General features: G+C 54.0%; 1 protein-coding gene and 1 long non-coding RNA gene across 3 annotated transcripts; one reads left to right on the top strand and one right to left on the bottom strand.

The window, feature by feature from the left end:
• Positions 1 to 6,359: 6,359 nt before the first annotated feature.
• On the bottom strand, positions 6,360 to 10,394 carry LOC145507531 (uncharacterized). Its single transcript, XR_014054912.1, has 3 exons — positions 10,286 to 10,394; positions 9,028 to 9,083; positions 6,360 to 6,911 (listed from the first exon to the last, which is right to left on the bottom strand). It is a non-coding gene; the product is annotated as an uncharacterized LOC145507531 (long non-coding RNA).
• BCAN (brevican) lies at positions 9,252 to 22,893 on the top strand. 2 transcript variants are annotated; one of them, XM_081494173.1, is made up of 13 exons: positions 9,252 to 9,342; positions 10,024 to 10,398; positions 10,683 to 10,857; positions 11,136 to 11,263; positions 12,001 to 12,294; positions 14,229 to 14,462; positions 15,020 to 15,667; positions 19,115 to 19,222; positions 19,909 to 20,067; positions 20,673 to 20,755; positions 21,118 to 21,262; positions 21,846 to 22,036; positions 22,362 to 22,893. In XM_081494173.1, exons 1-13 carry the CDS (start codon positions 9,252 to 9,254, stop codon positions 22,467 to 22,469), a joined length of 2,739 nt encoding a protein of 912 aa, XP_081350299.1. In that variant the 3' UTR covers positions 22,470 to 22,893. The 2 variants fall into 2 exon arrangements, with proteins under 2 accessions (XP_081350299.1, XP_081350301.1); XM_081494175.1 differs by lacking the exon at positions 9,252 to 9,342 and having other exon boundaries at positions 9,966 to 10,405.
• The last annotated feature ends 989 nt before the right edge of the window (positions 22,894 to 23,882 follow it).

The raw sequence follows: 23,882 nt of genomic DNA, 5'->3' as shown, positions 1-23,882 counted from the left end.
ATAGGAAAGGGAAACCTTAATAGGAAGGGGAGGAATCCAGTTAATAATTAAGTAGATAAAATTGGGCAGGTGATGACTGAGGGCAGCTGAAGCTCAAAGCTGCTGGGAGCTCTGGGAGGAACTTGCCTCACAGTGTTCCTTCCTGAGAGGCAAGGGGCTGAGTTTTAGTCTGTCAGCTTGTCCTCTGTCGCTGATGGAGGGCCATTTCCAGGGCCATTCTGACTTGTGATGCACTTAGCCAGGCATACCCGCACATCAGAAACTAATCCTTAGGCAGTCAGCAGCCTTTGGCCTATCAAGGTGATTGCTAAGGGCAGATTGATGGGGCCACCAACAGGATCTGCTGTACCCTGTTCATTTTCAAAATTGAGTTGATGTCTTATCACTATCCAGAGGTGACCAGTGATCCTATTTTGTAGTATCATTATAAACTCATACACTCTGTATCCATATCATGTATCTCAATCTCTTCCAGTCATTTCAGCTTAATGCCCATGTTGTTTCATCTTTGGCCAGTGGGAATCTTCTCAAGTCGGCTGCTGGGTCCTTTTCACATGAACTTGACCTGAGTCTTATAACTTCCTTATTCTCAAGTATAACAAACTCTCCTGCCCCAGACCTGGAATTTCTCCAAAGAGTTCCTTTTAGTGAAAAGTACTATTTAGAGACCACAGTCTGGACATAAGAGGTATTCACTGTTATTGATTTGTCATTGCTTCTAAGCCTTTTCAGGAGACTTCTCTCAGAAGATAATATGTAAATCATAAGTTCATGCTGTTATTTCCAATTCAGTTTTAAGATGAACAGTTTTAGCTTAATTTTCCTTTTCTTACACTGAAAATCTTATTTCTGAACACCATTACTATAATTACTTGTTTGCTTTATCACCATAAATAGCACTTTTCAAAATAATAATGCCAACAGTAAGATATCTCCATGGTTCTTTTTGTTCCTGGGAATCTATAGAAAATGCTGAGTGTTATATAATCACTTGAAAGAAAATTCTTCTATGTGGTTTTACCTCCAACTTCATAATTAGGTGCATTTGTTTCATTTTGTTTTAAAATGTTAGGGATTGCATCACTTTTCCTCTGTTTAAGTTAATTTAAAATTAATTCCTTCCAGTTTAATTTTTTTATTCTAATTTTATAAAGCATTTATATGGTTCCAACATCAAAACCATAAAATAAAGTGTCATTACCATTTTAAAAGTGAAGAAACTGAGACTCAGAGAGTACCTACCTGCCCCAGAATAGAAAAAGTGAGCTGTCTTTCCCCATCAGGGGGTGGCAGAGGTGCAGCAGGGAGCCTGCAGATGGCATGGACTTTTTTCTCAAGAATTAGGTTTGGAAGTTCTCAGGTTGAGGCTCCCAGTTCCTTCAGCTATGGTCTCCTCTGAACACGAGTTTTTAGCCCTCAAAGCGAGGGTCTGTCAGCTCAGGGGGGACAGCTGGCTCCTGCTCATGTAGCAGGGTCTCTCCCACAGCGTTGGTCAGCTTGCAGGTCCCCGCACTGTCTCCCCACCACCCTCCTTCCCCTCCCACCCACAGCCAGCTGCAGGAGCTCTCAGGAGCCCATTCTTGTGCCCTCCCTCGCTAGGGCTGGGGTCCCGTGCTTCCTGGCCCTTTTCAGAAGCTATCAAAGCCCCTATTCTCCAAACACAGCTGTGCCAGCCTTCAGCACCGTGTCCATCCCCCGTCTCAGCCCCACTCCCATGTCCCCATGGCACAGGATCCAGGTGCCTGTGCAATGTGCAGGGCCTCAGAGAGGAGCCAAGCTGCTTAGGCCCCTACCCCCAAGTCTGGGAAAGTGGGGGCAGGTGTTCAAGAAGCTGGAAGGACAAGCTCTCTCAGTAGCCACTGTGACTGTGATTGGCAGTCCAGTGAGGAAGGCCCAGGGCTAACAGGAGATGGGGGGAGTTGAGATGCTAGAACTTGGAGAAGAGAGGGGAGATTCTATTCCCTGAACTTGGGTCATGGCCTCAGCTTTGTCCTGGATGGAGGATATTGGTGGGGTGGGGGTGGGGGGAGTGGTCTGGAGATTGTTCTCATCCAGAGAGACTGGAAAACTCTCCAGGGTCCAGGAGGCTGGGAGACAGCCAGCTGGATTGCACGTGGGAGAAGAAGGAGAGCTGCCCCCACTTACGTCTCTCTTCTCTCTACCTCCCCCATTTTCTCTCCCAAGAGAGACAGCTGCATCCCCTGGCAAGAACCCGGGCCTGGGAGTCTGGAGACTTGATTTTGGTCATGTCAGGTACATGCCCTGTGACCCTAGACAGTTACTTCACCACTCCGGTCTCAGTTTCCTCGTCCAGAAGATACTAAGGTTACCTGAGACATTCTCCTCCTGTTACTGGGACAGAAAGTTCTACCACCTGAAAACTAACTTTCAGTCTTCCTGCTTCCATTAATCCTGTTTGCTTCCAGCCAGTCCCTGGGGATCCCTTTCTGAGTCCTAGAAGGGAAAGTCCTGGTTCTCATCTCTTCTCAGAAAGAGGATAGAAATGAGCAGTAGGTGGGGAAGTGGGGGTGGTGGCGGTTGTCCCATGGCCACGGGTCAGGATGCAAGTAAAGAAAGTTCCTGATCAAAAATTGCCAGATCAAGGGCAAGGTTAGACTTTGGTATGAATTTTCACATCCGGAAATAATAGAAAGTCTTGGGAGGGTGCACATTTCCTCCCCTGGGAAAGGACTCCTCTCTCAAATAATGAGCCCTCTACCCCATTCACAGGGGAGTGGCCCTCTGACCTCCTGGCCAGGAGATCTGGAGGATTACAGTTTGTGTGTATCACTAGTAAAGGAAAATAATTAGATTTTAGACTTTGTTGCTGTACACCTGAAACTAACATAATATTGTAAATGACTCTACTTCAATTAAAAAAGAAAAAAGCAATTAGATTTTGCTGAGCCTAAGCTATGGGTCAGGTACCTCCCTTATCCATCCCCAGTGTAGTAGATATTATCCAGTGCAGTAGATACTGTTCAGCCTGTTGTACACAAGAAGAAATGTTCCAAAGAAACAAAGACCTTTCCAAGGTTTCGTCACTGCAAATGGTGGTATAGGAGTTTGACCTCAGTGCCCATGACTCCAGAGTGCTGCTCTCATCAAGATCTTTACAGCAGTGGCTGACTGTTCTCCCACCAGGTCTGGTTTCCCACCAGGGGTCTGCCTCTTGGAACAGACTGTCTGGTTCCAGCCCTTGTCCAGACCCAGGGGCTGCTGGAGGTTGGATTCCTCCAGGGCACCAAAATGTGTGCCCACATTTCTAGTCACAAGGGTAGGTGGCGAGGAAGGTCATTTCTCTGTCTTCTCTGGTCACAGCCAGGTTTCCCCGAGGCAAGAATTGTGGTTACATGTGAGCCACCGCTGGGATTGAATTTCAGCCACTCAGTTGCCTGGCTCTGCCTGGCTGTGCTCAAGCTCCATTGAGCCGCATGTGGAGATGAGCCTGAGTGGGGGTTAGGCTGGATGCAGGTACCAATGCTGAGACTGTCTCTCAGCTCAGGGATGCAAGGTCTGAGGAGAGCAAAGGGAGGTCCCAAGACTACCTAGGTGCTGCCCAGATCTGTCCCCAGAGGCCTTCTCAGATCCCCTCCTCTCCACTAGAAAACATGGGACAGCATTCCCAAGACCTAAAATAGTGCCTGGTCCATAGTGGACATTCAGTTAGTATTTGTTTAATGAAATGGATTAACTGAGGTTTCTTTCTCCCCAGATTCCCCAGGCACCTTGCTTTCTCCCCATCAGTTTTGCATCCCTGCCTGGGGCATGTCTCTTACTGAGGGACCTTACAACCCGCTACTGCCTGGTTTTCTTGCCCTGTTTCTACAGTAGATGGGTCTCTGGGGAAGGGCTAGAATGATACCTTTTAGGTCCTCGAGGATTTGGAGAGGAGGGTTTTTTGTTTGTTTGTTTTGTGAGTTTCTCAAGACCTTTGGGGCCAAGTCCACAGCACAGGGAATGGCAGCCCAGGCAGTGATGAGTGGGGCAGTTGGGGCATCCAATAGAGTGCAGTCCAGAATTTCATACAGAAGGGACTTGGATGGGCAAGGGACCTGCTTGAGGTTGTATTTGCATTACAGGCAGCCCACTTTCCTTGGGATATTTTGGAGGTGCTGCTGGAGTTTGTGGGGATCAAAGCCCCTGACAATCTATCCTCGATGCCATCCCTAGTATCCAGGGGAGAGAATCCAGGCGTCTGGCTGTCCTTCCCACAGTCTGTACCATGGACTTCGCCTGGAATCCCAGGAGGGAGGAGGGAAGGGGAGAGAGAGCCTGGGAAAGAAGAGGGAAGCAGAAGCTCTGGAGCTGTGGAGGGGGTGTCATTGGTATTCTGGGTGCTGAGGAGTCCCCAGCCACTGGGCAGCTCTCAAGGCCCACCCCCTGGCACCAGGCTGTGCATTCATCAGCGACAGCTCTGGCCTGTGGGCCCTCTGGGCTCCCAGCAACGCCTGCATTTTGCACATTGGTTTGCATGACCAGTAATGTCCGCTCACAGTGCCACATCCCCTCCTCCACGTCTAGAGAGGTCCTGACTTGCTTTCCTTAACCCATGAATCTGCTGCCTAACCTCCATCCCTCCAGCTGCAAAGTCAGCTCCTCCTCTGTGCAGGGAGTGGGAGCATCACGGAAGACAAAACCCAATCAGAGCTTCCTCCAGGGAGGTGGTTAAGGTCGCTTGTACCTGATCCTCCAAAAAAGAGATTCCCTCCCCCACTTATACGTGTGATGTCTCTCCAGGAGCAAAGCCTCCCTCCCATTCTCCCTTCATCCTTTTCTCTACTGGCTGAGTCCCGCCTCCTCTCCCCCTGAAAAACGGGAAGTCCCTCCGACAGTCTAACTTCCATCCCTCCAGCTGCAACATCATCCTGTAGATCGCGAGAGCTCCCTGCCCGCCCCTTCTGCCTTCCCTCTCTCCCTCCCTACTCCAAGTCTTCGGCTTCTCATCCCCAGGACGATGTCCTACTTCGCTCGTCCTTGCTCTCGCGGCTGCCGCCGCCGGGAACCGATACAGAGAAGGCAGCGGGTCGCGTGATCTTCCCGAGCCCCCCGCGTTCCCAGCCTGGGGGCAGGGGCGGCCCCGAGGAAGGGCGGGGCGGGGGCGGGGGGAAAGAAAGGGGGTTTTGTGCGGCGCCCGGCGGCCCGGCGCCCTCTTCCGAGCGTCCTGCGGGCCCAGCCTCTCCTCGCGCCCGCGCAGTCCCCGCCGCAGTCTCGGCTGCAGCTCCAGGACCGAGCCGTGGACCCAGAGGAGACCCCCCAAAGGAGGCGGCAAACTTCGCGGTGCCGCACCCCCACCCTGGTCCTCAGTTGCCTGCCGGTAGGTGAGTGTGACGGCATCCCGGCCTCCCAGACATGGGAGGGAGAGAGAAGGCGCTCCCGGCGGCTGCCCTGTGGTTCGCGCCCCCGACCCCTCAGCCTTTGCCTCCTTCGGCCCCGGCGCACTCACCCCGCAGACCCCTGACACCTCGGCGAGGTCCGCTGTCGGCCAGCTCGGAGCGCCCACGACCCCTGCTGCCATCCTGCCATCTCCAGTTCTGCCGCTGGCACCCCCATTGTTGCTTGCAGTCTAACCCGCAGCCCCCTCGAGTCCGCGCGCTCCTGGGAACGCCCCTCTGGGTTCTCGCGTCTTCCCTGCTGCGGGATCCAGTCCCAGCACCACGGCCGAGATTTCCGACCTTCATCCCCGGCCGCTTGGTACCCACGGTGCAGGCGGCAGCGCGGGAGGAGCCGAGGCGGGCCACCCTAGGGGTACTTCCTCGTAGCTCGTGCGACAGCCGACAGGAGCCTCTGTATTGGGTGGTCCTGGCGCCCACTGGAAATGGAATCCCAACTTACTTGCTAAGTGACCTTGGGCAAGTTAGTTGACCTCCCTGAACCTCGGATTCCTCATTGATGTAATGCCTAAAGAGTATTTTTCTTAAAGTAGAGGTTATACATGGAAAAGACTTCCCAGATGGCACTAGTGGTAAAGAATTCGCCTGCCAATGCAGGAGACATAAGAGAGAAGGGTTCGATCCCTGGGTGGGGAAGATACCCTGGAGGAGGGCATGGCAACCCACTCCAAAATTTTTGCCTGGAGAATCCTATGGACAGAGGAGCCTGGCAGGCTGCAGTGCATGGGGTTGCAGTCAGACAGGACTGGAAGCAACTTAGCACGCACACAGGCATACATGGGAAGCATTTAGTTAAGAGGCCTGGCTCAGGTAGATGGTCTGAAACTGTCAGCTGGAATTCCAGTTACCACTCCTGTTTTCCTTCCTAGCTCTGCTGTTGGGCTGGGAAGCACCCCCCTCCCCCGCCAAGTACTCCCATACTCCCTTCCTATCAGAATAGCTCAGCCCACTGGGTTCTAAGAGGACTAAGATTTGCCATCAATTTTATTAGCACCATTAGTATCTGTGTTATTCCTATTCCAGATAATACCAGTGAGATCAAGGGACACTGTTACCCACAGACCCATCCCAAGTATTACCAGTGCCCGTATTGTCATGGCTAACTTTTACGTTGATAACAGCATCACCCACATTTCAGGTTTTATACTACACAATAGCTCAGCTGGCGATGTTGCTAATCATATTATTAGTTGTGCTTCCAATAAATAGGCCTATTTTTTACAATGACTGCAATTACTCCTGTAGGCCCTGTTAAGGCCTCACTGATATTGTGTAGGTTCCTGTTGCCCCTCACATGGCCTCAAAGGGGATAGCTGAAAGCTTCCCTCCTGCGGTGACCAAAGTTCTGGCCTCCTGTGCATCCCTGCTGATTGTGCTGAGCACTGGAGCTCAGTTCCTATGGGGCAGACCTTGAACTGCCAGCCGGTGGACATTCAGCATGGAGATGGTGGGCGTTGGGTGCACACACACAGCACACACAGCCTGGTCTTGATTCTCTGTGGACTGGATTTATGAAGCCTGTGAGGGGATAGACATCCATCATCAGACAGGAATGGTAATGTTACATGAGGGAAGTCTCCCGAACAGCTGGGGAAACTCAAAACAAGGGCAGAAATCCAGAAGCTGGAGCAGAGGAATGGTGTGGCATCAGGGGAAGGACAGGAAGACTGCTGAGAGCTCCTGAGGTTAGAGATGGAGTGGTGTGTCCGGCTCTGGAGGATGAGAAGATGGAATGGAGGTGGGAGGATGTGTGGGATGGAAACTGAGGCTTGGATCCCTGAGTCTAAGTCTGGGACCAAAAGAGGGGATGCTTAAGTTTTCTCAGGACTCCTAGCTATTCCAGAAAGGGGCTGAGGCCCAAGCTTGGTGGGACTGGTGAGGGGGTGGGAGGTATGTAGAACTCTCTGCTCCTGAGAACCACACAATCAGGGCCACCCTCTTGGCCATGCTAATCAGTGACTCCCAATCCTGGCGGTAGGGGTGGGATACCCTCCATGATTCAGCGCATCCAGGTCCTCATCAGCTTCAGACTTTCTCCCTTCATTCCCCTGCCTACATAACAGGGGTGAAAGGAGGTTCTTGGGTGTTGGTCCCAGAGTGGCTCCAACTATATGGGTTTCTGGGCCGCCCGTCAAAGTGCTGTGAGTAGCTCCAGCTCTAGCCCAGGGAGAGGGGAGGGAAGGCGCCAGAGAGGGGCCTAGCTCAGGCCTTGGCACAGCTCAAAGGCATGGCAAAACAGTCTCCCAAGCACCCGGCAGGCACTGACTGTTCATGCCAAATGGTCCCCACTCCAACCCCAGAAAGCAGTCCTCTCAAGTGCTCCCATGCCCAGAGCTGCTCCCAGCATCCTCTGATTGGGCCCCAACAAGAACCTCCTCCCTCTCAAAGGTCAAAGAGAGGCTCTGGGTATCTGGCTCCTGCCATTCCACCCCCACCTCTGACCCTGAGGAAATGATGCCCAGCCACACTGGGGGAAACGGAGATCACAGTGGTGGGGAGGCATTCTTAGGAGGATCTGGGATCTTTGGAAGGATCTGGGAGAAGAGGGTAATTTCCTATCAGCTCAGGAAATGGGATATACATACAAGGGCAGAGCCTGATTGGTCAGGGAAGATGGGAGTAGCCAGTGGGAAGAAGCCTGATGTCTAGGAAGTCTTGCTTGTAGTCTAACCTTCATCCCTCCTGCTGCACCCCTGGCCTATTCCATGGCAGTTTGGGACTCCATGCTCTTTTGAGGCTAGGCCAACCATTAAAAATGAAGTTGGCTCTGCAGCCTTCCCTCCTTGGGGCACAATGGCCCGGTACTTGACTTGGTTTCACTGGGAACTCAGTTTCAACCCTATCCCTCTCTGAGCCCCTTTCTCAATGTCCCAGCCCCATCCATCCATTATGAGAGTGTAATAAGTGCCTTGAGATCTTTGGAGGAATAGTCTGAATTCTCAGAGCTTCTGATGGTCAAGGGCAGATGGGAAATGGCCCCTCTCATTTATTCTCACACATCCCCCTTAGCCTGGTGCTGGAGTTGGGGGAGGAAGAGGCTGGATGGAGGCCAGACTAGCAGAGACAGGGGCTTTGTCCCAGCTGGTTTCTGAGCCAGGAGATCCGGTGGGAAAGCCCATGCCAGGCAGAAAGGAAAGGCTGGGAAGGAGGGAGAAGGCAGCCAAGGAGGAGGGGGTGGAGGATGCTGGGGGGTAAACAGAAGAGTTTCCTTATAAGTAATGGTGCAGTGTAGAGGGGGGAGGTTAAGGAGGGGTTAGACTGGAGAGAAGCTGTATATTGCCTGGGTTTAGTCTAGGAAGTCTTCCTGGAGGAAGCTAGGTAGGTTTGGTACTCAGGGAGGAAGGTATAGGAAGGAAAGGTTGGATGGGTATTGTGGGAGGAGGAGGGTTCAAAGAAGTCTGGCCCTGAGAGGGACAGAGGGGACTCTAAGCATAATAGCATCTGTCATTATGCTATATGCCATAAGCATTTATTGAGCTCTTACTGTATGCAGGATTTATTTGTTTTTGTTGTTTTTCTTTTTTGATGAAAAGCACTCTCAAAGCACATAGCCTCATCACAACCTGTGAAGGGGTAGTAATGGTTCTCCTTTACAAGTAAGAAAATAAAGGCTTAATGAGAGTAAAGAACTTGCCTGAAGTCACATGGTGAGCTGACAGCACCCAGGTCTTGGTTCTGAATAAGAATCCCCTGGGGGGAGACAGGGATCAGAAGTAGTGTTAATAAATAGTGAGGTGGGGACAGTGGGCTCCTGGAGTCAGGATATGTATGATCCATGTGGATCCGGTGGGGAGTTAGAAGTCCATCCTGAGGTCTAACCCCATGTTTCCTCCTCCAGTCCCTCCCTCATCTTGCAGCATGGCCCCACTGTTTCTGCCCCTCCTGGCAACCCTGGTTCTGGCCTGGATCCCTGCAGCCTTGGCTGATGCTCTGGAAGGAGACAGCTCAGGTAAGCAACCCCACTCAGGGTCACTGTTTGTCTCCTACATCTCCCCTGTGGTAGGAAGGAGCCTCTTGTCCAGCCCTAAGCAACCTGTCAGTCTCGAGGGACCAGGGAGGAACTGGGAGCACTGTGGGGGAGGGTCTACGCAGGGACACTTGAAAATCAGGGATGATTTGTGGGCCCTTGATAGGGTGATGGAATTTGGGGAGTAGGGCTGGGGTGGGGCACTAGGTACAAGGCTGTCGGTCTCCAGGGTGGAGGAGGGGGACCCTCCGGGCATGATGAATGGGGCTGCGAGGCAGAACAGGGATAGAACTGGGAGACATCCAGAAAAGGACTCTGAAGGGAACAGACTAGGGAAATTTTGAGAAGAGGGTTGCAGGACCCAGGGGTGAGGTTTGAGGACCCAGAGTGGGGCCCAGGAATCCTAGGGTGGTACTGGGAGGCTCTGGGGGCAAAACTAACTGAGAGATTTTGTGGACGGGTCTGTCGACGCTGAGGGGTGGGCCTGGGGGACCTACAGGTGAGTTTGCAGGACTCAGCGGCCCGGAGCCCTAAGTTCCTGGGGGCGGGGCTACGAAAACCCGGGGGCGGGGCTTCGAGATCCTGGGGCGGGGCTTAGAAACTCCGGGGTGGGGCGCGGCAGATCCACAACGCGAAGTTCCAGCCGGCTCCGCCCGTCCACAGAGGACAGGGCCTTCCGCGTGCGTATCGCGGGCGATGCGCCGCTGCAGGGCGTGCTGGGCGGCGCCCTCACCATCCCGTGCCACGTTCACTACCTGCGGCCGTCGCCGAGCCGCCGGGCCGCGCAGGGCTCCCCGCGGGTTAAGTGGACCTTCCTGTCCGGCGGCCGGGAGGCCGAGGTACTAGTGGCGCGGGGCCTACGCGTCAAGGTGAGCGAGGCCTACCGGTTCCGCGTGGCACTGCCTGCCTACCCGGCGTCACTCACCGACGTCTCCCTGGTGCTGAGCGAGCTGCGGCCCAACGACTCAGGCATTTACCGCTGCGAGGTCCAGCATGGCATCGACGACAGCAGCGACGCTGTGGAGGTCAAGGTCAAAGGTGAGAGGTCGGAGACGGAGAGGGGTTCCCGGAGAGGGGGAGGGGAGCCCACTGTGTGGGGCGGAAGCCGACACCTAGAAAGCGCAGACTGAATTGGAAAAGGAGTTTACCTCCTTTCTTTCTTCAGGTGGAGGAAAATTCTACCCACAGTCTAAATTAAGTCCCTCATGCTGTAGAGTGAGCGCAATCTGGACTTTACCCTTTGTCTACAGGGGAGTGACAAGGAGGGTATGGGGAAGTCAGTGTGCCGGTGATCCCGCCTCAGGGTCCTCTCTGCCCCTCAGGGGTCGTCTTTCTCTACCGGGAGGGCTCTGCCCGCTATGCTTTCTCCTTCGTTGGGGCCCAGGAGGCCTGTGCCCGCATCGGAGCCCGAATCGCCACTCCGGAGCAGCTCTATGCCGCCTACCTCGGGGGCTATGAACAGTGTGACGCTGGCTGGCTGTCTGACCAGACCGTGAGGTGGGCTGGGTCTGTCGACCACGAACTTCTAGTTGTTTCTGAGGGGGCTGTGGCTTCTGGTTCTACCAGGGGCTGCCGGCTGCTGCCTCAGAAGGGCCATATAGGGCTTCCTGCCTGTGGGAGATGAAGTTGGTCTGCGGCGGGCGGGTTAGGACCGTGTGCTGGTGGGGGTGCATTTCTGCAGGGCTGAGAAGCCACTTGGCTGCACTGAAAGCAATGTGATTCGGGGGGTCACCACAAGATGGCTCCTGGTGAAGACATTTGTACCTCTGCCCCAGGTATCCCATCCAGACGCCACGAGAGGCCTGTTATGGAGACATGGATGGCTTCCCTGGGGTCCGGAACTACGGAGTGGTCGACCCAGATGACCTCTATGATGTTTATTGTTATGCTGAAGAACTAAATGGTGATTGGGGGTGGGAGGTTCCCAGGGGAAGAGACCCCTCTCCAGGGCTGCCCTTAGGTCCTCCTAGGCCTCTGCTGGACCTTATCATACAGTGTTTAAGTGTGCAGCCAGGCGTGAGAGAAACAGTGTCCCTCTCTCCAAACACTGTCATAGAGACAAGTCAAAACACTGTCATAGAGACAGGTTCACGGCCAAAGCCTCGAGACAGGTGGCTGAGATAGGAGACTGAGTTTGACTCTGCTGCCACCTGCTGTACATCTCTTTGGTGGATAATCAGTGTTAGTGGCTCAGTCATGTCCGACTCTTTATGACCCCATGCACTATAGCCTACTAGGCTCCTCTGTCCATGGGATTCTCCAAGCAAGAATACTGGAGTGGGTAGCCATTCCCTTCTCCAGGGGATCTTCCCGATCCAGGGATCGAACCCGAGTCTCCTGCACTGCAGGCTGATTGTTTACCGTTGGACCTACCAGAAGGTTCCATACATCTCTTTATGTTTTAGCATCTTTGAGCCTCAGTTTCCTTCTTTGCAGAATGAGGAAGTTGGGCCAGGTTCCTTTGAGCAGTATTATCCATCCTAAAGTTCTGTCAAGACTTTGATCCTGTGAAGTAGGGCGATGGGCTCCATGTCACAGATGAGGAAACTGAGGCCCAGAGGAGCTTGCCCAGAGTCCCAGTGGGAGCACCAGGTGGAAGGAGCTACCTTCCTGGTAACCCAGCCTCTTCTTCCTCCCCAGGAGAGCTGTTCCTGGGTGCCCCTCCAGACAAGCTGACCTTGGAGGAGGCACGGGCATACTGCCAGGAGCGGGGTGCTAAGATTGCAACCACCGGCCAGCTATATGCAGCCTGGGATGGTGGCCTGGACCGCTGCAGCCCGGGCTGGCTGGCCGATGGCAGTGTGCGCTACCCCATCGTCACCCCCAGCCAGCGCTGTGGTGGGGGCCTCCCTGGTGTCAAGACTCTCTTCCTCTTCCCTAACCAGACCGGCTTCCCCAACAAGTACAGCCGCTTCAACGTCTACTGCTTCCGAGGTGAGCCCACTCCCTTGCAGAGGCTGAGACCAATCTCAGGCAGGCAGAGTCGAGCCCTCCAGTTCCACCCCAGCCCTGACCAGTTTCTCTTGGGTCTTTGCCTCATGGTGCTGTGAGTGGTGCTCTCTAACTCTGGTTGTGCCCTCTGACTTGGTCTATGTGGCCTCAAGGAGGGCTCACCTTTCCATATTGCCTAAACTGCCCCCATATCAGTAGTTCTTGCCTTGTTCTTTCTGTTGCAACACTGCCTCTCCCCTATTGAGCTGCCAATTATGTCTCCATCTCTGGTCAGCTCATGAACAGAGCAGAGATGACCAACATTCTCTGAATCCAAGGAATGACCCACTTCAGTTAACCAAATATCCTCCAGAGCCCTCAGTGGGGTTTCCAGAGCCTTCAGCTTGAGCTTGAAGGTATCAACTCTTTAACACCAAATATTGATGGACAGACGTAATCCCCCACCCCTCAGAGGGAGCAGATCCTTAAGGACAGTTGGGTGTAGAGACAGCTTCCTGCCCACGTCTTATATTGAGAGCTGGAGGAGAGGTACAGGGCCCGGGCCAAGGGTGACTGACAGTCAGGGAGGCATTGCCATGGAGTATCTGAGTCCTTGCCCCAGCTGGGAGCCTTCAGCAGTACTGGTACAGGGCTGGAGGCAGAAATAGGGGGAGAAGAAACAGTCTTTACCCTCAGGGAGCCCCTAGTCTGAAGGAGGAAGATGCAGCTTCTGCCATGGAAGCCCCCAGTCTGAGTGAAGACAAGATGTCTCACTCCTAGCATGAGGAAAGACTGGGAGAAAAGCTTTACTTCCACTGGGACTGATCTCCAGGCAGCTTTGGCTTGAGGCTGGGCGGAGCAGGGAAGTCCAGGAAGGCAGGTCCATCTGAATAGGCCTACTGGAACATGGATAATGGTGATGATAATTATAATAATAGTAGCTAACACTTCTAACACTGATTGTAATTATGTGCCAAGCACTATTCTGGGAAGAAATGGAAGGAGGAACTGAATCAGGAGAAGGGGCTAGTGAAGAGGATGACTAGAGTGGGGAGCAGGTGGAGGCAGAAGCAGCCTAGGACACACGTTTGCTTGTCTGGTATGAGCAGGTGACAAAGGCAGGCAGGACATGCTGTCCTGTCCTGTCTGGCTGAGCAAGGACAGCCCCCAGGGCTTTTCTTAGCCCAATTCCACCTTCCCTTCATTGGTTTTCTGCTCTTGGTTCCCTTCCCCAGGGACAAGTCAATTCATTCTAAAACTCTGGTTATTTGAAGAGAGCAGATCCCGAAATGATAGGTCTGCTCATCCTTTGCCCTTTTGCTCCAACACTGAGATTGTCTGGTGGTGATGGTGGAATGTCCTTCCTGTTCTCTATCCTTCAGCTCTCCTGTGGTGATGGCAGCCTGTCCCTGTCCATTTCTAAAGTCTTAGAATGACTGGGATCCCTCACATCTTACCCCAAACCCAGGGTCCCAAAGTGCTGAGGCCATTCTGTTCATCCTTCTGTCTCCAAGGGATGACTTCTCTCCTGAGCCTTTCTTTACCAGTCTAACTAAAGTAGTACTTCCCATCTCCTTACTCTGCTTAATTGTTCTTTAGATGGTAAAATTATAATGTATGTTTATTTGCTTATCTGTATCTAGAATATAATAAATTCTGTAGGGGCAGTAATCATGCTATTTGGCTCTGCACTCTGTCCTCAGTGCCCAGGAGATTGCTCAGCATGGTACATAGTGGACACTTGATTAATGCTTGAGGAATGAGTGATGAAGTCCTGGGGTGCTTCCTGGGCCCCATAAGTGCTCCACAGAGAGGATGAGAGAGAATTAAGAGAATTCCATGATCTCTGAGTCTAACCCAGAACCCTCACATGCAGGCATGGGTTGGGGGGAGAGCCACCTCTCTAACCTCCCACTGGCACTTTCCTTCTGCCACAGACTCTGCCCAGCCTTCTGCCATCCCTGAGGCCACCAACCCAGGCTCTGACCTGGCCTCTGATGCACTGGAAGCCATTGTCACAGTGACTGAGACCCTGGAGGAACTGAAGCTGCCCCAGGAAGCTGTGGAAAGCGAGTCCCGAGGAGCCATCTACTCCATTCCCATTATAGAGGATGGAGGTGGTGGAAGCTCCACTCCAGAAGACCCAGCAGAGGCCCCTAGAACCCTCCTAGGTAACTCAAATCTCTCATCCTGGGGATGTCTTCACCTGGGAGAAGTTAGAGGCAGAAGGGGCCAGCCTGGGCTGAGGCCGGGGTTGTCACCACCATGGCTCTGCCCTCTCAACACAAAATAGTGCAAGGCACCACCCTTGTCCCTCTCCCAACCTTTGCCTTTCCAGCAAAGCCCACTCCCAAATAGCTAGGTCTGGAGATGCTTGGACTAAGGAGCTGCCCTTTGGGAAGGAAGGATCTCCTTTCTTTGGTCCCTCCTCCCCGTCACCTATCCAAAATAAATAGAATTATAACAGACTGGTAGAGGGAGATGCAACCACCAGGTTTTCCTGGACAAATGACACCTCACAGAGCCTTCTCAAGTGTTGCCTCAATATTGCAACTCCGGTTGAAATTCTTCTGGTTCAGAGCAAAGATAATTCCTCCCCAGGGCAGCCTCTTGCCTCTCCCCCAGGGCTCACCCTCCCCAGCCCCACTTCTCTCCCCGCTTCCCCTTCCTTCTTCCCGTCCTCTGGCGGGTGCTGTCCCTGGTGCTGAATCATCTGTGCTTTGCCTAGAATTCGAAACCCAATCCATTGTGCCTCCGCTGGGGTCCTCAGAAGAGGAAGGCAAGGTGTTGGAGCAAGAAGAGAAATACAGGGGTGAAGAAGAGAAAGAAGAGGAAGAAGAAGAGGAGGAGGTGGAGGATGAGGCCCTGTGGGCCTGGCCCAGTGAGCTCAGCAGCCTGGACCCAGAGGCCCCTCTCTCCACTGAGCCGGCTCCAGAGGAGTCACTCACCCAGGCATCCCCTCCAGTGAGGGCTGCCCTGCAGCCTGGTGCATCATCACCCCCCTATGACGAGCCAGAGGCTCCCAGGCCTCCAAGGGTCCTTGGCCCACCCACCAAGACCCTGCCCACTCCTAGGGAGGGGAACCTGGCATCTCCACCACCTTCCACCCCGGTTGGGGCAAGAGAGCTAGAGGAGGAGACTGGGGGTCCTGAGCTCTCTGGGGCCCCTCGAGGAGAGAGTGAGGAGACAGGAAGCTCCGAGGATGCCCCTTCCTTGCTTCCAGCCACACGGGCCCCTGGGGATACGAGGGATCTGGAGACCCCCTCTGAAGAGAATTCCAGAAGAACTGTCCCAGCAGGGACTTCAGTGCGTGCCCAGCCAGTGCTGCCCACTGACAGTGCCAGCCGTGGTGGAGTGGCCGTGGCCCCCTCATCAGGTAACTTTGCCCAAGGCTCAGCCTTCCTCCTTATCCTGCTCCTCTTCCTCCCCCTGCAGCTCTGGATCACCTGACCCATAGTCCTTTAACACACCATTGCCCCAGACTCTCTTGTCCTTTGCCTTCATTCTCCTACCCACCTCTACCTGCAGGCTTCCAATCCTGGATGCCCCACTTTGTGACTACCATCCCAGCTCTCTGACTTCTCACCCTATAACCACCAACTCCGTGACTCCCATCCTATGACCTCTCCCTGTTTCTGAAATCCTCACTGTGACCCCCAGCCCCACCACCAACCCCCTGGAACATTTTCCTAGCCTCAGTTCTCTAACTGTGACTCACATCTCACTGGCCTCACAGAGCACCCTCAGGCCTTGTTCAGTGGGTGCCCTCATAGCCTTTTGCATTCTTCAAGGGCCAGGCCCATCCCCTACTGCTCCCTCCCTATCCTGTATGCCTCCCTGCTTCAGCTGCCTCCCACTGGTATCAGGGAAGCCTGGAGTCCCATTCCCACCCCTCAACCTTTGGGGTCCAGGAGAGCCCTTATCTCCACAGAGCCTTAAGCAACTACTTCTATGAAGTACTTTTTTCAACTGTTTCGTGGAAACAAGCCTTGGAAATAAATCTCTATTAAACTGCTTTATAACCAAAACTCTGGCACCCTCTGTCTCCACCTCCAGCTGTTTGCCCCTTTCACTCCATGGATTTGTGTGCTGGGTAGCTCTTTGGTGCTTCTTGTGGTTCCATCTCTGTCTCTCTGTCTCTCTATCTCTCTCCCTAGCTCTTTGTGTGTCTTTGTGCCTCTTCCTTTTCCATCTTCAGCCTGCACCCTTTCTTGTCCTAGTGGTCTAACAGCCCCTTGCTGTTCCTTCATGCTCTCCTCAGGCTTGTCTCTGCCTTCCTTCCTGTCTCCTGAGATCCCAAATCTGACTATACATGTTACCCCAGAGAAGTCTTTGTCAGTCTGTGGAAGTGCTGGGAGTTGTAGTCCCTCACTTCTGACAGGGAGAAGCTTCTGCAGCCCAGAGTGTGTGCATGCATGTGTGTGTGTGTGCGTGTGCACGCTTGTGTGTATATGTCCCTTTGTATTCATTTCTGATCCAGTCTCATGGCTCCCATCTAGAGCCGTACACACAGCGTACTGACAGAGAGAGTCCATCCTAGCATGGAGGACATTCCCTGGCATCCAGGTGCTCCAAGACCCTGTTCCCCTCCCGCAGACATCCACAGGGGGTTAGGATCTCAGTTTCATGCTCATGATCTCTCCCTCCTCCACTAACTCCTGTGCTAATGACTACCCTCACCCCCTATTTTACCCTCCCTGAACCCAAAGGATCTCAAAGTTGCTAATGCTGGAGAAGACACAAACCAGCAGGGGAAGATGGAAAGTGTGGAGGGAGGGGGAATGGGGAGTTAGGTTTTGAAATCTGAGAGCAAGAAGCCCTACCTATTCAGTGAAGGCTGAATTTCCACATGGAGATCTCTGGAGAAGGCTGGGATCCTTCTAGTCCCAGGACCACTCTTCTAGATGGTCCAGGGTCGGCTCAGGGTCTCTGCATCACACCTGGGCTCATGCATTTTGACTACTGGCTCCCTACCCAGCTGGCCTTGGAGTTCAGTGCTGCGTTGGGCGGGAAGGGGCTTTGGCGGGAGAGGAGCACCATTGGAAGTATCTGTGGTGTCTTAGTTACCCAACCTGGGGGATGAGTGAGGGGTCCTCCAGCCCACTATTGCAACAGGAAGGCAGGGAGAACTTTCTGAGTGTGTATAATAGTTGATCCAAAAGGGGAGGGGGGATGGGAATACCAGAAAGTCTTGAGAAGTTCCTTCACCACCAACACAGCCTCCCCTCCTTGTCAGGTTCTCCCACTCACAGCCAGAGAGAGGGAACTTTGGCTTAGGTGGGACTCCACAGACCAAGTGTGAGAATCTCTGTCCGCCAGGATTGGAGGGTTGGGCAGAGAGGACCACAGGAGGAGCAGAAAAGTTGAGGAATGGAAAGGGAGTTCAGGACTCCTACCTTCTGTAGGACCTGGTGCTTAAAGAGTTAAGTAAAACATCTCCCCTCCTTGCTTTGCCCTGGGAGGCAGCAACACCAGATTGGAAGAAACTGTTGGCAGAAAGGGTGATGACAGGGGGAGTGGTGCTGGAACAGCTGATTCATTTTGCCCAAAACAGCTAGGTCATCCCAGAAAAATTCTTTGAACCAACTCCAGCTTCTCCTCCCCCCACCTCTGCTCTGATCCCCACCAGACAGTGGGATCTCGAGCCAGAGTGAAGCATTGTGGGCACTGGCCTTGGCCACTAAGAGTGGATGGCATGGTCTGAAGGTCCCACCCCAAGCTGGGCTGAGAACCCTGACCTGTCCTGTCAGTCTGTAAGGTCATCTTCTCCTGGTCATCTGGAACAGAAAGCAGTAGAATTTGGCAGCCCCTTCAGCACCCAGGCCCAGTGTAGGGGCAGCCACCCTGCATCCTGAGAGAGAGAGTCCAGAAAAGGAGGCAGATGGACTAGCCAGATGGAGCTGGACCTAGATAACAGATTGCAGGCTTTCAGGGTAGTATGTTAATCCAAGAAGACTACCTGGAGGAGAGGGAACCAGAAGGAAGGAGGTGAAGGGGTTTCTAGGCTGGGGGAAACTTCAGGAGGCCCCAAGTGGAGGGAGAAAGGGGAGCCTGGTGAGGGGGGAGAGTCTGAAGAGATAAGAAAGGGAGGCAAAGAGGTTGGATGATGTTGAGAGAATGTGTGGAGCCAGTGCCGCAGGACAGGGGGAGCTGCTGAGCTCCATTCCTGCGATGGGTTGGGGGTAGTGGGGAAGGAGAGGGCATAGAGTGAGGGAAGTACATTGGATCTTCCCCCAACAGCTTCTGGGCCTGACTGTACCCAATGGACAACAGGAGAAGGGGGTTAGCTCCCTCCTGGACCACCCCATTATCAGGTCTCAGAAGCAGTAAAGGGCAGGTCACAACTCACTGTTCCTATGGTGACTCTCCTCTCCTTCAGTTCCACCCAGCCTATCTAGACTACACAGAATCATGCTGAGACCTGGCACAATGACAGGGGGTGGGGGACTAAACTCTAGACCTAGAGAAGTAAAGTGACCATCTCAATGTCACACAGCAGAGCCAGAAGCTAGGTAAGAGTCCAGGATGCATGACTGATAGCCCAATATCTTTCCCCTTGGTGGAGTTATATCCTGAGAGCTTTCCTGGACACATCCCCTTGGTCCCTGTTAGAGCCCACACTGGCAGACATGACAATGACCAGCATAGGACTGAGCCAGTGCTGAAATAGAGGGCAGTGAGGAGAGGAGAAACCCAGAACTCAGGCTTCAGGGAGAACACTGAGGATGCTGTGATGGCCCCCAGGACAAGGGAGTCAGGGCTGGAGGGCTGGCTGCAGAGCTGTGCTCCCCTGCTCCCCCACCTCACTTCTCTCCCCTCTCAGGTGACTGTGTCCCCAGCCCCTGCCACAATGGTGGGACGTGCTTGGAGGAGGAGGAGGGGGTCCGCTGCCTGTGTTTGCCTGGCTATGGGGGGGACCTGTGCGATGTTGGTGAGTGTGTTGAGGGGCTGTGGTTGGGGGAGATCTGAAGCCTAGGCCCTGCCACAGTGCACTGGTTCTGGGGGAGGGGGTCGGAGGGGGAAGGAGACACTTCCCCTTTGGTCTTGTCATTAATGAACCTCCACTGGTTGTCCTTGCTCTTGGACACACCGCGCGCCTGGCGGGATCTCGGTTCCCTACCGGGGATGAACTCAGGCCTCCTGCAGTGGAAACGCAGATAATGAATTACCATTTTAGACAAATCACATAACTTCTCCGAGGCCTACCCTCAATTTCCTTATCTGTTAAGTGGAACCAAAAACGACTCTCTCGGGGAGTCTGTGAGCCTGGAATTTGGCAGGCACAGTTAGTACTTGTCGGTTTCCACTCTCCTGGGAAGAGAGGAAGGTTCAGCTTTTCTTTCGGATGGAGGATGGCGGAGACCCAGGTCGGGACTCTAGCCTTCACCCCGGTCTCTTTCACTGCAGAGAAGGAAGGCATCAGGGCCGCCCTCCACGAGGGCCCCGCCAGCTCCTAACTACTTCTTCCCGGCTCGCTCTTGGGCACCGCCCTCCTGCGCTCAGTCCCGCCCCCTCGGTCTCCGGCGGTGGGAGGAGCCCAGTCTCCCCGTCTGGGGACCCAGCCTCTCAGAGTTCTGGGGTCCTCCCCGCTAAGCTGCCTGCCCTTCTGTGTCCCAGGCCTCCATTTCTGCAGCCCCGGTTGGGACGCCTTCCAGGGCGCCTGCTACAAGCACTTTTCTACCCGAAGGAGCTGGGAGGAAGCGGAGAACAAGTGCCGGATGTACGGCGCGCACCTCGCCAGCATCAGCACGCCAGAGGAACAGGACTTCATCAACAGTGGGCTGGGGACAGGGAGGGAGGCGACCCTCGTCACCTGTTCTCTCATCCACACATTCACTCACTCATCAGTCAGTCAGTTAAAGAGTGTGTTAATTAACTCCCATATACATTAATTCAGGTACTCACTACTTGCTTTACCTCATTCATTCATTCACTTTTCCTTCCTGTCTCCCTCCTTCCCACTCCACACGTGGGCAGTGGGGCTTCAGGCAGGGGAGGGCTGAGCAATACGCAGAAAATACACTTGCATAAGCCTGGTGGTTGCTTGGGGGCTCGTTTATAATCGCTCCCCACCTCCCTGGCTCTCCTGCCTCCATCTACTCGCCCCGACTTTGACGCTGTTGAAAGTTTTTACTTTTTCCAGAGTTTCCCTTTTCTAGCCCTAGTGATATTTTTCTTCTTCCCTCACCCCTACGCCCCTGTCTTCCTTCCTGCCCGTGTGCAGAGGTTGGAGGGAGAAATAAGGATACCGGGAAGCGTGGATTTGGGGCTGCGGGGACTTGCCCAGCGAGCGCCCACAGACCGCTCAGTGACGGGGAGTGGCCGCCCTCTGCTGGCAGCGAAGCTCACTGCACACTTTCGTCTCTGCGGTTGTTTCCCAGATCGATACCGGGAGTACCAGTGGATCGGGCTCAATGACAGGACCATCGAAGGGGATTTCCTGTGGTCAGATGGCGTCCCCCTGGTGAGAGGTTCCGACCGCCCCTCACGTGGTCTAGGTCGTTTCTTCGAAGCACTTCTACCCTCTACCCCCAGTGACCCCCATCTCTCCCTCTCCTTTCCCTGGCCCTTTACCTTTCCCTCTTCCTGGCCCTTCTTCCTTGTGTCCCCTTCTCTTTTCTTCTCATCTGGTTCCCATTACCCCTGCCCCCAAATCCCCTGACATCTTGTTCCTTCGGAGTCCCCTACTCCCCATCCCTCTAGCCTTCCCTCTCGTGGTGCCCCTCCTCGACCTCCTTCTCCTCAAGTCCTCCAGGTCCATTCCTCTCCGTGCTCCTGGTGCTGGAGCTCCTCACTACCTCCTCCATCCTCCCCCCACCCTCCCAGCTCTATGAGAACTGGAACCCTGGGCAGCCAGACAGCTACTTCCTGTCCGGAGAGAACTGCGTGGTTATGGTGTGGCACGATCAGGGACAATGGAGTGATGTTCCCTGCAACTACCACCTGTCCTACACCTGCAAGATGGGGCTGGGTGAGGGCAGGCAAGGGGGAGGAGGGGTGGGGGCCAGGGAATCCTGGAACTGATGTGTGTGCAGGAGGAGAGTGCAGAACTACACAGAGGAATCAGAAATGTGCCCCAGGCTGTGAGCATGGGCGGGATAACAAATTAGATGGGTTCACTAGGAACCCCTGCTCTTTTAAACATTTTTATTATTTTATTTATTTTTGGCTGTGCTGGGTCTTTGTTGCTGTGCAGGATTTTCTTCAGTTGCAATGAGGAGGGACACTCTCTACTGGCAGTGCACGAGCATTGTGGTGGCTTCTCGTTGCAAAGTACAGGCTCTTGGCACTCAGCTTCTGGGTTCTAGAGCACAGGCTCAGTAGTTGTGGTGAACTTAGTTGCTCCGCAGCATCTGGGACCTTCCCAGATTAGGGATCAAACCCATGTCTCCTGCACTGACAGGTGGATTCGTTACCCCTGAGCCCCCAGGGAAGCCCTTCCGCTGCCTGCTCTCTTTGTGTGTCAGGTTGTGGCCTACTCCTCTCCTCCTTCATCCCAGTTCTGTCAACTGTTCGAGCTGGGCTCCCAGTTCCTGACTGCGTTCTCCCTGCAGTGTCCTGTGGGCCCCCACCAGAGCTGCCCCTGGCTCAAGTATTTGGCCGCCCACGGCTGCGCTATGAAGTCGACACAGTGCTTCGTTACCGGTGCCGGGAGGGGCTGACCCAGCGCAACCTACCACTGATCCGCTGCCAGGAGAATGGTCACTGGGCACCCCCCCAGATCTCCTGTGTGCCCCTCAGGCCTGTGAGTGCCAGGAGGAGAAAGGTGGGGGACACTAGCCCACATAGCCTTGGGCTCCAGTCCTAGCTCTGTCCATCACTGGCTAGGTAAACTTGGAGTTATCACTACCCCTCTCTGGGGCAAGAAGAGGTGGGCTGGATGTTCTTGGGGTCCCCTTCAGTGCTGCTGTCTGAGAATATGCAGCCACAGTCTGGGCTCTTAAGGGCTGAGCCAGGGAAAGTGTTTTGATGAGATCAGAGGTCAAGGAGCAAGAACACCAGAGGGCAGACTCTGAGAAGAGAAAAGACGAGGAGCCCAAGGGTGGAGGGTGAGTGTGTGTCTTTCCCAGGCTCGAGCTCTGCACCCAATAGAGGCCCAAGAAGGACGTCAGAGGAGGCTCGTGGGGCACTGGAAGGCACGGCTGAACCCCTCTCCCAATCCTGCTCCAGGTCGCTAAGGGGCAAGGCCCCTGGCACTGCCCTCTGCCACCAACCCTCCCTAGACCCATGCTCTTCCACCACAGGGAGTGACAGCATGAGAGGGATGGAGCTGAAGTCCACATGGTAGTGCCTGGAGGGGCTTCTGGGAAATATGGGATTGGCCAAAATTTCGTTTGGCTTTTTCTGTAACATCAATATCTGGGCATCTCCAGTCCTGCCTTAGGCCCTCTCACTCCTATTCTGGGCCTCAGGTTTTTCCCTCAGGGCCTTGAGTAGGTCTCTAAGTGCCTCAACTGCCCTCTCCTTGCCAGCCATCCTGTCCCCTCCATTCCCCTGGAGGCCCCTGTGCCCACTCATTCTCAGTTTCCCAAGAGAATGGGTTTGCAGGATGGGATACCTGTAAAACAAGCAGAAAATAAAGCTGCATTTGAGCCCAAGCAAGTCTGATGCCTGTGTGTGTGTGTGTGAAAGGGAGAGAAAAAAGTGGAGTTGTACCCGGCCTCACAGGATATATAGACCTTCTGTGTTTATTAGTTTCTGAAGGTCAGTGAAGTCAAGATGTCAGTGGATATGAGTTCACGGCACAGAATAGTCCAGTGTTTATGGAATGAATGAAACACAGGGGTTGGGAAACAGCATAAGGATATTTGGAAGAAGCTGGAGTGTCCAGTAAAGCAGACTAGAGAAGTTCAGTCTGGGGAGAAAGGGGCTGAGGGTTCAGAGAGGAAGACAGAGAGGTGGGTGCCTGGGGTCCCCATTCTGAGGTTCTAGAGGGGAGTTCTCTCAGGGAGTGTGACCGTGAAGGGAATGAAGGGGGTTACACTTCAAGCAGGCCTATTCCAGCAGAAGGAGAGGTGCAGGAACAAGGAAACAAGGACAGAGAAGAGATTCCCCAGTCCTGCTACAGGTAGGGCTCTGGGGAATGACCTGCGAGGCCCATAGGCTGTGGCCAGCAGATGGCGCTGCGGCTGCAGGCACGTCGGCCTGAGCGTGCCTGTGTGCGCGTGCGTGGGGAGAGCCGATCTGTAGGAGTCCCAAGATACCGCCAGGGGGCGCCGGAGATCTGTCTTTCTGAGGAGCGCCCGGGAAGAGAAGCGGGGTGGCTGGCTGCGGGGCTAGGGACAGGGGGAGGGTAGGACTTCCGGCCAGGCTGAGCTGGCCCTGGGGTCTGAGTCAGCGGAGACTGAGATGATGAGGTCATTCTCTGAACACTGAAGAGAGAATGACCGGCTGTGTGTGTGTGTGTGTGTGTGTGTGTGTGTGTGTGTGTGTGTGTGTGTACCTCAACACAGTGCACTGAATTGTGCCTTCTTGTGCCTCCTGGTGAAAGTGTGTGTCAGGATGCCTTCTGTCTTCCTGATGGGGGTGAATCTTATTGCTGCAGTTCCTCACACGTAACCACATTTGGCTATACTCATGAATACACGTGT

Source organism: Giraffa tippelskirchi, chromosome 5 (genome assembly GCF_054371585.1).
Source record: "Giraffa tippelskirchi isolate mGirTip1 chromosome 5, T2T-mGirTip1v1.2.pri, whole genome shotgun sequence".
Taxonomy (NCBI): domain Eukaryota; kingdom Metazoa; phylum Chordata; class Mammalia; order Artiodactyla; family Giraffidae; genus Giraffa; species Giraffa tippelskirchi.
Note: the sequence above shows the minus strand (reverse complement) of the source record. Positions and strands in the feature narration are given on the sequence as shown.